The sequence below is a fragment of the Cetorhinus maximus genome, chromosome 3 (genome assembly GCF_964194155.1).
Source record: "Cetorhinus maximus chromosome 3, sCetMax3.hap1.1, whole genome shotgun sequence".
Lineage (NCBI taxonomy): Eukaryota > Metazoa > Chordata > Chondrichthyes > Lamniformes > Cetorhinidae > Cetorhinus > Cetorhinus maximus.
Genome location: NC_135881.1, coordinates 48,792,855 through 48,806,451, shown reverse-complemented (window position 1 = coordinate 48,806,451; position 13,597 = coordinate 48,792,855). Strand labels below are relative to the sequence as shown.

Here is a 13,597-nt window from a genome sequence, read left to right as displayed (position 1 = left end):
GTTGCAAGGCTACAATTCAGACTAATAGCTGTTATTATAAATCATTACAGCAAAGTAAGAATAGTTTATCATCCTTTTCAGAATCTGGAGATTAAATTAGTCTTAATCCTATCATTTCTAATTGTTAATGTGTAGTAAATGTGGATTTTTAATTTTGCTTTATATTTTTAAAATCAATATGCATGTATGGCTACGTATTAGAGCTTATATCAGGTGGGTGAAGGAGCTCATGGTGACATTGAATGTGAAGCAATATGTCACACATGACAGGTGAAAACATTAACCATGGCTGTCATCTGAACACCACAATAAGATTACTTCAGTAAGCCTGCTGTGATCGATATATTATTGTTCTTACTATAAACACAGTTGTAAATTCTTTTGGCTGTTTTTCTTTTATCGACATGGCGCAGTGCTTCCATTTGGACATGCTGTGCCAAGCAGGACTGGACGGTACATCAATTTTATGACACAGGACTTGAAGGTTTATTGGATTTGTGAGTTGGGGACCAGATCATCAAGTTATTTCTCTGGTCAATTACTAGAAGATTTTCTGCATTTACCATCAGAATACCATATGGCAATAATTATAGAGCATTTCATTTGTGAGAAATGCAATTAGTCTCAGTGTGTATTAATTAGGATTTATTGAACATATATTGAATATTTAAAAGTTGATTATGAGTCAGCATGACTGATTGATTACTGATATATTATTAGTTTAGAATCCCCAGTTGGTACCTCTGATGATGGTACACGGAGTGTTGAGTTTATGTATAAGGCAGTAAACCATCTGTTATACAATTGACCCATGTGAGAGAGGGGTATCTGAAATTTGCGTAACACTCTATATCTGCAGTGTTGGGGAATTATTTGATGGCTCTTACTTGATTTTGTATTCACTGGCTTCTACTTGCGTATTATCTGGTTATACCTTAATGAAGCAGACCAAATAAGTTACAACTGCAGAGTCTGCCTGCCCCTAAGGGGTCTGAATTGAATTCACATTACAGTTGCAATGAATGGTCACAAACTGTGTTTGCATAAAATTTAATTATAGAGGACACAGTGTCCTGATGAAACAAAGAATTTATTTTTGTGAGTGGAAAACTTACATAGTCCATTACAAATAAAATTATAAGCATGTTAGGAAGATTTTACTCATAACTGGAATGAATTTTTAAAAATTCTATGATTCTTTCCTTATGTACACAACAGAATAAAAATTTGGTGTAGGAAATAACATTAAGCATCCCACACCATCTACCATTCCTTAGTGGAAAGGGTGAGAAGGTGACATACCCATCTTGATATGCACAGGATGTTCCTGCAGTTCCTAACCTTTTTTTTATAGGTAAGTGGCTGGATGCTGCTCGGTGGGACCGATTTTAGTTCCAGCCACCTGGGGCACATGTGCAGTAGCAGCAGGAAAATGCCGCCGGGTAACTTATCACCTCGTTTATGCTGGCTGCTGGTATCTTACTACCAGCGACTTGGTAAGGGCCTATGGATGAACAGCCACAGCGCCCCTCCCTTTCAGGCAGGTGATGACTTTTAACATGAAAATCGGGGTCCTACAGTGTACATAGAAACTCCAAATGTAATTTTGATGTACAAATAATTGGAGCGTATGCCACATACATGCCATCCACTTGTGGTCATGTTGAACAATCTAAGCAGTGGTCCTTAAAGAAATAGCTGGAGGTCATTCAAAAAATGGTCCAAAACCACCTTTGTTTTTTATTTTTGTGGGCTTCACTGTGTGGGGAATTTGCAATTATGACCTCACTTCTTACCATTTCATGTTACAGCTCCACTAAACTGCTGCACTGTAGTATAATAGTTATAGTGTGGATACTGGGAGGATGTATCCTTGTGGGGGAGACTAGAACTGGAGACACAGATTAAAAATAAGAGGTGTCCCTTTTAAGAACGAGGTGAGGAGAAACTTTTTCTCTCAGAGGGTCATGCGTCTGTGGAATTCTCTTCCCCTGAAAGCAGTTGAGGATGGATCATTGAATTTATTCAAGGCTGAGATAGACAGATTTTTGATAGACAAGGGAGTCAAGGGTTATGGGGGGCAGACAGGAAAGTGGAGTTGAGACCAAAATCAGATCAGCCACGATCTTATTGAATGGCGGAACAGAATCAAAAGGCTGAATGGCCTACTCCTGCTCCCAAGTCCTACGTTCCTATACATGCAGGAAGATCTTGAAGAAATATCGCATTAGTGACTTCAATTGCACAGTTCGTTGGTTTAAGATATCAAATTAACCGTATAAATCCTTTGAAGGAGGCTAAATAGTTTACATCTTGTAGAATTAATTACGTATCCCTGTGCTCTGACTCAGGCAATTAACTGCATTCATCTTAATTGATCAGTTATAAGGTAATTTGTAACTCTTCCCATCTATTTGTGAATACTAATCACTTATTTTTCTTCCAGGGGTGTTGTTAGAGTTGACATAAATCTGCAGAATGTGGACATTGACCAGTGTTCAACTGAAGGATGGTTTGGAGGAACACACAAATGCAGACTCAACAGTACTAAGGTAAAGCCAAACACACTCACTGAAATGGGCTTTCCTTTGACAGGCTGGATATGGGAAATATTTGCATTGTTGTGGACTGTTTTGGATGTTCAATGACTACTGAAAACAAAGTCACACGAATCACTTGCTTTATTGTTGCTATCTTGCTTTTATGCATCAAATGTATATGTGTTGTTATTCTCTATTTCAAGTACTTAAAAACATGCATGAAGACACAGTCTTTCCTTATATGTTAAAGAATTGTTAAAGCACGAGAATTATCACATGTGGAATACAGTGCCCAGTCATGTCCATCCTACCTATTGCTAGGACCTGCAAAGTATTGGTGCCCTTCCTTACACTCCAATGTTGCCTCCAATGGCAGAAGCACAATTGGATTTGGCCCTGTATAATAAATTACATAATGCCATTAATGTTGGAGATTTCACTGGACATCAGTTGGAAAGCATCGGTGATTTTTCTGATGGAACTTAGCATCAGAACTACCATCTTGGAATTTAGAGAGATGACTTCAAGGCTGAGTTTTCTTTCTCATTACTGTGAACTGTGGTGGAGTTGAAGTGAACTGTGGTGGCCATAAACAAAATGAATCCCCAGTTCCTTTTTGTCTACGACAAGTATTCCCCTGAGTAGAATTGAAACAGGCATGCACAACTTACCTTGGGATGTGCCTTCTGTTTAAATGGGTAAAACATATGAAATTGAGCCTACATGCACTGATGTGATGCAGTATTTTGAACATCAAATGCTCAGACCTGCTTTTCAAAATGGCTGTGTGCATAAATGGAAAATAAAATGAAAAAAAAAATTCTGTGAGGAATGATCACTGAAAAAAGTCTCAAAAAGAACAAAAAAGTGAGGGAGAAATGAGAAGTGACGCAGATTCCTGACTCTCACAAATCATTTGCCTTCTTCAATTCACAGTTTATTTTGATAAAAGAAATGCTTTTAAACCTGCTTTCTGACTTTGGAAAAATTAGAACCTCTTTTTAGAATCAAGGATTAATTGTCATTTGTCAATGGTTTTGAAAGATGGAAATCAAAATAGGGGCTATGCATTATTTTTCTTTGGGTAACTTTATACCTTACCAGTCATTAGCAGGCAGGGGGAAAAAATGACCAATGATGATGCAAATCTATTAGAGCACATTTCATGCTTAAAATTGTCACTTAATAAGCATTGGTGACATATATATTTTTATTTAGCTACAGAATCTGAAAAGTACCACAATAAAAACCTAGGAAATAATGCTTAACTGATCAGGCAATGACATATTAACAACATATTTGAAAACTGTGATGAAGCATTGGTTTGGACTTGGAGTGTTTGCCTCTCACAAACTTGCATTGCACACAAGAGCACGTCACTGTTCTGGTCAACCATTGTGAAGACATGGGAAGACTTCCGGTACCATTAATTTTTAAGACTGTCTGTCTGTCTTACAAAGGGATGAAGAACACACATGGTAAGATGTATTTAAGTCTGAGCTGTGGAAGACACCAGACTGTGCATGGGGCAGGCTTGATAGGATGAATGGTTGTTTTTCACTCTGGGTTCTCTTATCAATAACAAAAAAGAAACAATCACAGACAGAACTGTATTCTTTTAATATGGAGCTGAAGGATATGGATAGCTTTGATGTAAAAGGAGGAGCTGTTTTGGATATGAGGGAAAGCCTCAGTGTAGTGGTGAAATTAGAAATGTCCAGTATTATTTTTGAGTGGGCTTGCTGATCTTTACTCATATCAATGTTTTCTTTTAAGAATAATACACAGAAGAAAAAACACCCCCTTTTTTTAAGCCTATTTTGCATCTAAAACTAGATCTTGTAATTCAAAGCAATTAATGTTGGAATTCCATATTATTTTTCAAATTCTTTTGTTGCATTCTGAGGGGAAGGGGTTGTTTCAATAACCCTTTGTGAATCTTATTCTTGTACAATAAATGCATTCAACAGAGAGCAGTGTTGAAGGTTGAATTATTCATGAGATTCTGTGGCTTCTTGAATAACAAGACATATGGCCCTTGGAATTTGGACAAACTGAGTAATTAGTTACAATCTGAGGTGTTTTGTGCTCATCTCATGAGGCTAACCATTTCTGTAGCTTTTCAATAGCTGCTAACAGTTGTCTGCCAATGGAGCAAAATGAAAATTGTTTTTTTGGCAAAGGTGAAGGAATAATAAAAAATCTGCTTCTTTCTTAGGCTTCTCACAGGGAATTAAATCAATGTGATTTTCCAATTGATCTTTAAAGCCAATGAACAGTATTTAAGCCAATCGCTACCATGAAGAAGTACAATTTTACATTTATTATATATCAGTCATAAAAGGAATTGGATGCTGATTCTTTACTCTTGATAAGGTTACTGGTATTTTTGTAAAAAGGACAATTGTGGTGTTGTTCGGTTTGAAAATGATTGACCTTGAATTAGTGCAACAATATACAAGGTGATTAAATTAGGAACTCAACGGATTGGACTTGCATTTCAAGTTGGGCAAATATGGGGAGGTTGTAAGCAGATGCAAGACATCTCCTTGAGTAATTTGAGAATCGGTAAGTTGAGGTGTGAGGAGAAAATATCAGAGGAGGATGTAGTTCTAGGCTACTATAGTGCAGTCTCTAGTATTTGGCTAAGAGCAGCTTTGGAGGGGAAGGAGGCTTGAGCATCGATCATCTACTCGCTCTCTCGGCTGCACAAGGTACTTTGCTGGGATGGCTAAGGAGGACTGTGGAAAAATAATAAAACAAAATTTACACAGTGTTTCAGATTTATGGCAATATTATGGTTCTGAAGCTATTAAGGCACAATATTGCTAAAATTCCAATGCACTGTGCGGGCTAGTGACATTTTATAATGCATTTAGGCAGTAAGCCACTTTGCAGTAAAGTTCATTGCCTATGCAAGTTATAACTTGTGCTTGAGTGCGTTATTTCGAATGGGAAGAACAGATAGGGTAAATAGAGAGAAACTATTTCTATTGTCTTGGCCTAGTGGACATAAAAATTAGAGCCAGGCCTTTTAGGAGTGAAATGAAAAATTTCTACACACAAAGGGTGTTAGAAGTTTGGAACTCTCTTCTGCAAACTACAATTGACGCTAAATCAATTGTTAGTTTTAAAACTGAGATTGATAGATTTCCGTTAACCAAAGGTCTGAAGGAATATGGGGCAAAGGTGGGGTATATGGGGCTCGGTTGCAGGTCAACCATGTTCTCACTGAATGACAGAACAGGCGCGAGGGGGCCAAATGGCCTCTTGCAGTTCCTGTGATCACATGTTCCTAAGTTTGAATCACTTGTGCCGTTTTTGCAGGTATAACATTTCTCTGTGAATAAGGCTGTAATTAATATCTTGCAGACAACGGGCGGGATTTTCTGGCCCTGCCACCAGCGGGCATTATCGCGGGCGGGACTGGAACATTTGGAGAATCATTCACTTTTAACCTTCTTCCTGCCCAACATTTTCCCATGAGCTCTTGATGCTATGTAAAATAATTAATATCCAATGTAAACAACAAATATATTTGAAATATTAAAATATTTTATAGTGAGCTTTAAAAAGTTCAGTTCAGCTGAACCAATTTTGATGGACTATTCTGCTTACTCCGTTATTAATTAATGATACTTATTACTAACCAGGCTTAGGTAGCATCATGAGTCCCAGTTTGAACTGAGGGCAGGAACTGAGTGGGCAGAAGGCAAAGCAGACAGCAAACCCTCTTCACTTTACCACTGTGAGGCTGGCCCATTTTAACTTCTGAGTTTATTTTAATAAGAGGAACAGCCTAACTGATTGCAACAGGAAATGAGTGCCCATACATTTTCTCTGCACAATTTTTGGTGGGCCTTCCCCATGTTTGGTTAAAGCAAGATTTCACATTTCCCGGTCTGGAATGCACTGTCTGGGAAGGTGGTGGAGGCGGGTTGCCTCACATCCTTTAAAAAGTACCTGGATGAGCACTTGGCACGTCATAACATTCAAGGCTATGGGCCAAGTGCTGGTAAATGGGTTTAGGTAGGTAGGTCAGGTGTTTCTCAAATGTCGGTGCAGACTCGATGGGCCGAAAGGCCTCTTCTGCACTGTGATTCTGTGATTACAACTGCTGAAAAGGGAGGGATTTCTGAAATGAGTCACAGACTTACTCCTAGTTTTCAGATGCCTCCCTGGAGGTCCTGTTGGAGGAGTTCAATGCAAGGAGGGAGTTACTGTTCCCCAGCAACCCCTGGAGCATCATCAGGCCCACTATCTGGCAAACAGAGGTGGCTGGACAGGATCAGTGCCAGTATAGGAAGAGGTTTACTTATGTCCAGTGTCAGTATAGGAAGAGGTTTAATGACCTTACAAAAGCAGCAAGGGTAAGTATAGCCCTTCACCTCTCTTCTTCTCTTAGCAGCATACCACAACTCTCCATTCACCACCCCCCCCACTTCACCTGCCGTTTTCAACAATTCCCTCCCTTCCATCACATCATTTAGCATTCAATCACAAGGGGACACTACAACATCTCGTTCTCATCCCAAGTATGTTCAGCTCTTCCTTTGGTTTCTTCACACCACAAAACTTACAATGTTCTCTTCTCACACTCTAATATTTACACCAACTCCTCCAGTGAGTCCTTCCTCACTTCTCATCACACACACTTGGTTTACATTCATCACACTCCATCCTCATTCCATCTTGCTGCATCTCCAGCTATCACCACATTGCACATGCTCTACAGATCTCCACTTAATTGTTCTACAGCCACTTACTAACTCCCACCCTCTCTTTCTGCAGCATATAATACAAGGGAGAGGAGCAAGACTGGGGCTGGGTGTGGTGGTGAAGGAGCACCCAACATCAAATCCCTCAACCAAGTGGAGTATGAGTACGGCATTCTGGGCTTTATAAATAGTAGCATAGAGTACAAAAGCAAGGAAGTTATGGAAGCTTTATAATACGCTGGTCCAGTTTCAACTGGAGTATTGTGTCCATTTCTGGGCACCTCACTTTGGCAGGGAAGTAACGGTATTAGAGAGGGTCAGAATAGATTTGCAAAAATGGTTCCTGGGATGAGGAACTTCAGTTACTTAGATGGATTGGAGAAGCTGGAGATGTCCTCCTTGGAGAAGAGAAGGTTGAGAGGAGATTTGATAGAAGTGTTCAAAATCATGAGGGGGCTGGACAGAGTACATGGGGAGAAACTATTCCCATTGGCAGAGGGGTCAAGAACCAGAAGGCACTGATTTAAGGTGAATGGCAAAAGAACCAAAAGTGACTTGAGAAAAAAAAAATTCACGCAGCGGGTGGTTAGGATCTGGAATTTGTGGCCTGAGAATATGGTGGAGGCAGAGTTAAGTGTGGCTTTCGAAAGGAAATTAGATAATTAACTGAAGAGAAAATAGTTGCAGATGTATAGGGAAAGGACAAGGGGGCAGGAATAGCTGAGTTACTCTTGCAGAGAAGCACCACAAACACAACGGCTGAATGGCCTCCTCCTGTGCAGTAACCATTTTATGATTCTATGAATATCTGCTGGTTAACGATTCAGGCAAATTCATGAGCATCAGGAAAGCAGGGCTGATGGCCTGAACAGGGTATCTGAATATTACTTATTATCTTTCATCCACCCCTGAACAGCTACGCAGTTGAAGCTGATATCTCAAGTCTGCTACTGCTGATGCCCAGCCTCCAGTATCATCCTATCTCCTGCCCCTTTCCTCTTTCCTCTATGTTCTTCCCAGGACAAACTTCCTGCGTTTGCTGTCACATGCTCCACCCCTCCCAAGCACCAGCACAGATATTGGCACTTCACATTGGTTAGATAGTGACCCAGGGAAACCTGCTTGTGATGAAACACCTGGCATCAGTTAACAGCAATAGTTACTGATGGCAGGGATCATCAAGGAGACAGCTCACTGCAGGCTGATGCTTTCTCCCTCTTCTGCTGAGCAGGACAAGCACAAGGACTTCCAGCATTGAAGAGAAAATTCCTAGCCTCTCACAAGCAGGTATATCAGATATTTGAAGGCCTGTGAAGCAGCTTCAGGACTTTCGCTGAAAGTATGAGTGAATTGTGAGATAACACACTCTGCAGCCTACTTCGGAGAGTGCGCCCATCTCCATGGATGCTGCAGTTGGGCTCACAAAACAAGTCATTGTCACCATCCTGCGCCACTCATTGGCAGCACAAACTGCTGCCATGCAGGCTCTGAGTTTCACCTTTGAGATACAGCTACATTGCTCGGATAGGTTGGTGTTCAATAGACAGAGGCTTTCGAGGAGTCACTCAGTATCTACTGTCTATCTCCTGCCATTCAATGCTTTTATTTCAGACATGCTGGATATTAGTGGAGTGGTAGCCACTATGATGAATGCTGTCGGTTGTTCTGGTGCCCTAAGGGCATGGTGTCAAGGTTGCCCTGGATATGAGGGAAGCCAAATAACGCTGCAAATCTCCAAAGCTCTTTTGTGTTGACTGTTTAGGTTAATTGGCAATGTGATGTGCTGATCAGCCCTGGCAAACAGGATGTCAGTGAGCTGCTTAGTAAGTGTGTGCATTGCAGATTGGGAGATGTGGCTTGCAGCAGACTGGAATGAGCCAATGACAAAGAAGTTAATGTCTATGGCTATCTGATAGCCACGGCCAAAGCATGATCCCCTGGTTCAGTAGGCAGTAGGACCTATCCTAGGAGGCTGCAGAGGTCTGCAATTGGCTGCTTGGTGAAGCTCCTCTCTCCTTTTTCTTGAAGTATCAACTGTATCTCAGTTGGTAGCACTTTTGCCTCAGTCACAAGCTTCTGCGTATTTGAGGATAGGTAAAGCAAAAGGTTTCAGAAAGAAACAATCTGGAAATTGGAAACTCTCCTGGCAATGCAAACATCACAATAGCCCACAGATTGTGTTATCCATTTATCAGCAGGTGAGAAACCCTTAAATACTTGCTTCAGTAGCTCTGAATATTTTATTGGGAGGATGGCATTGGGCAGGGCTTCTGTGACTTTGTGTTAAAATGGTGTGTAAAACACCTGATTTGCATAATTTGTACCTCTGGTAGGCGCTTGCAGTAAGTACTGTGCTACACTTTGTTATGATCTCTGCAGAGACCATTAATGTTGAAAGAGAAATTCAAACACTCAATGATTCACTGAAAGAGCCATGCCACAAGATTTCATGGGCAGAATTTTGCCCTTGATGGGCAGACGGGCCCCACCAGCTCGGTGGCGGGCAGGCAGCCAATTGCTGCCACCGAAACGGGCCCCGCCGCCATTTTGAGTGGGTGGGCTATGCACTTCGTGTGCGGTGGGGGGATTCCCCAACTGTCAAAGTACGCTGTTTTGCGCATGCACACGAAAGAGTGCACATCTCCATGAGACTAAGTGCTGTCTCAGGGAGAGCGCTGAAAGTGTTATAAACGTAAAAAATAGAAAAATAAAAACATTATTAACATGTCCCCCTCATGTGACAATGTCACACGAGGTGGGACATGTTAATAAATATCACATAAAGTTTATTAAAGGTTTTTAAAACAGACATGAAACCTCATCCCGCCAGTGGATGGGGTTTCATGTTTTTTCAGAAGCCCGCTGGGGCTCCTGGCCTGCCTGCCAACCTTAAGGTTGCATGGGCAGGGCCTTTAATTGACTTAATTATCCTGTCAATGGCCTCAATTGGCCATTGACAGGTTGGTGGGCGGACAGCTGATCGCGCTGTCCGCCCGCCTTCCTGAATATTTAAATGGGGCGGGATGATGTCAGGGGTTCCCCCGACATCACCCCGTGTCATTTTCGCGCTGGCGAGCGGGCCCCGCCCCCAAATTGCCGACGGAAAAATTCTGTGTTTTTAAACAAAACAACCTTTAATGTATATAAAATAAATTAAACAAAGCAAGCACTACTAACTTAACTAAACTATAGTTCGCCAAGAACTGTAAACCCAGTTCTCCTTTTTACTTCTAATTCCACTCAAGAGTTTCATTATACATTATGGAGATCTAGAGGATCCATTCATTTCTCCTTTTGGAATTCAGACCAAGCATGCCAACATTCTCCGGAATTCACTTTAATTTTTTTCTCAGTGTTCTAGCTATCTTCCATGGCATAAGATTCCTTGGGGATCCTTCCACTCGCTTCTGGCTAAGCGATCATTCAACTTTTCTTCAAAACTCCATGACGGTAAACTTCTCAGCTCAAGCTTAGGGTCAATGATTTAAAATTCAGGGAGATTCCTTGTTCCAAATGGTCTCCATGTTCCTTGTCCTGGCTTTGGACAGATACAGATTGCTTTACAGTTCCTAGCAGACTCTCTCTCTCTGTCTTACTGCCTTCTCCAAGTTAACTGCTGGTTTTCTATGAGGGACACTGCAGATTCCTTCCTCTAACTCCAAGCTGGGAAAATTTTGTATCCTCTTTTCCTTCATGAACATTGTCTCAAAACTGAACATGAGCTCCTACCTGCATTCCATGTGGTAAACGATAAAGTTGGTATTTTCTCCGGTTAAGGTGCAGGCCTGGCTAACATTTATCTCTTTTGCACCCTCAGCTTAGTAAGTTGCAACTGTCTGTGTCTGTTCCCAACTGAACTGCTGACTTCTGTGAGCAAACACACAGATAAATAACAAAGGAACCTCCCCAACCCTCACAGCTGATCTCCATGGCAATGTGGTATACCTGGGATGTTCCAAACAGAAATGTACAGCAAAATTCCAATGAGTGTAAAACCAGGGCGCCTGCTCACAAATTCGTGTTAAGTGGATCTTTGTGATAGCCAAGCATGCCCTATTCCCACTTGAATGCATCTCATCTCTATGTGGCCCAATATGCCTAAAGATGCAATTAGTGACAAAAACAAGAGGTTCAAAAGCAAATTGGAAACACAGTAAAGCAGTAAAAGTGTGAAAATGTCTTTATTCAATTTGTTCACACTTTACAATGGCCTAACCTCACTTTGCATTGAAAAATGCCAGGAGTTAGCTCTGGAAAAACTCGGCAATCTTTTTCTGCTTAGCATCATGCCTTTAGACATGCGGGTTACAGTCCAACATGTCATCAATGCAGTCAAACATGTCTTCAGTGTTTTCATGCCGCAGTGCAAAACCCTGGAGCATTTCAATAGCCTTGGCGGCATCAGCTAGGGAAACAGGCAGGAGAGTGGGAGGCATTCATTGGACTTTTCAGGGTCATCGGCCTCCTTAGAATATACTGCATTTACAATTGCATCATCTCTCAGTTCCATCGTGCAGCATATACCATCATCCAACTCCAGCTAAGTGTCCGTGGTTGTCTCTGCTGGAATTTCCACCTGGCCCCCTGCAAGTGAGCAAAAAGTGCCTCGTCATCAGCTTGGGTGGCCTCACCTTGCTCCACCTCGTTTTCAACGTCTTGTGCAGTTGTAGCCTGTTTGAACTCAGCGAGTTGAAAGCAGTTCGCAATTGTAGCTTCCATCATCATCTTCCAGGCTTTCTTCATCATGAATATGGCCTCTAAAGCAATTGGATTGTACTCCTGCTTCTTACCGATGGGCTTGATAACCTGAGAGATCAACTGCCATTGGTTTTCAGGTTCCTAATCACCCCCTCATCCATTGGCTTGATCTTGACCATGGTGTTGGGGAAGCAAGAACATCAGCTTGATGCTCTTCAGGCCAGTGATGTTGGGGTGTGCAAGGCAGTTTATGTAATGACGCCAATCTACTTTTTTTTTCACTGATACATTTTGTCCACTTTCCTGATTCACGCCTCAAAAATGCTGGAGATCATCCAGGTGGTTTTGTTAGCTTCGTGCAGCGTGGGTATCATGACAAAAGAGCTGAACTCCCGAGGTGAGGTGAGAGTGACTGCCCTTGACATCAAGGCAGCATTTGACTGAGTGTGGCATCAAGGAGCCCCAGCTAAACTGGAGTCAATGGGAATCGGGGGAAAACTCTCCACTGGCTGGAATCATACTGAGCACAAAGGCAGATGGTTGTGGTTGTTGGAGGTCAGTTATCTCAGCTCCAGGGCATAACTGCAGGAGTTCCTCAGGGTAGTGTCCTAGGCCCAACCATCTTCAGCTGCTTCATCAATGACCTTCCTTCCATCATAAGCTCAGAAGTGGGGATGTTCGCTGATGATTGCACAATGTTCAGCACCATTCACGTCTCCTCAGATACTGAAGCAGTCCATGTCCAAATGCAGCAAGACCTGGACAATATCCAGGCTTGAGCTGATAAATGCAAGTAACATTCGTGCCACACAAGTGCCAGGCAATGACCATCCCCAGCAGGAGAGAATCCAACCATCACCCTTTGACGTTCAATGGCATTATCATCACTGAATTCCCCCACTATCACCATCCTGGGGGTTACCCATTGACCAGAAACTGAACTGGACTAGCCATATAAATACTGTGGCTACAAGAGCAGGTCCGAGGCTAGGAATCGTGCAACGAGTAACTCACCTCCTGATTCCCCAAAGCCTGTCCACCATCTACAAGGCACAAGACTGGAGTGTGATGGAATACTCCCCACTTGCCTGGATGAGTGCAGCTTCCACAACACTGAAGAAGCTTGACACCGTCCTGGACAAAGCAATCCGCTTGATTGGCACCACATCCACAAACATTAACTCACTCTGTCACTGACACACAGTAGCAGCAGTGTGTACCATCTACAAGATGCATTGCAGGAATTCACCAAGGCTCCTTAGACAGCACCTTCCAAACCCATGATCATTACCATTTAGAAGGACAAGGGCAGCAGATAGACGGGAACACCACCGCCTGGAAGTTCCCCTCCAAGCCACTCAACATCCTGACTTGGAAATATATCGCCATTCCTTCACTGTCGCTGGGTCAACATCCTGGAACTCCCTTCCTAACAGCATTGTGGGTGTACCTACACCACATGGACTGCAGCGGTTCAAGAAGGCAGCTCACCACCACCTTCTCAAGGGCAACAAGTGATGGGCAATAAACGCCAGCCAGCGAAGCCCACATCCTGTGAATGAATAAAAAAAAACATTCGCGAAGCAATGTAGCTTCTTTGACTCTCCTTTCACAGGATGTGGCAGCTTTTGGTGCCATCTG

At 42.2% G+C, this 13,597-nt stretch overlaps 1 protein-coding gene across 3 annotated transcripts in view; it reads left to right on the top strand.

The window, feature by feature from the left end:
* The window catches only part of gpr158a (G protein-coupled receptor 158a), a 642,328-nt gene that overhangs the window by 112,852 nt on the left and 515,879 nt on the right, over nucleotides 1-13,597 (top strand). For all 3 annotated transcript variants that reach the window (XM_078538078.1, XM_078538082.1, XM_078538086.1), the window contains exon 2: nucleotides 2,447-2,552. In XM_078538078.1, the coding sequence (XP_078394204.1) occupies nucleotides 2,447-2,552 (106 nt within the window). The remainder of the gene's footprint in view (nucleotides 1-2,446; nucleotides 2,553-13,597) is intronic.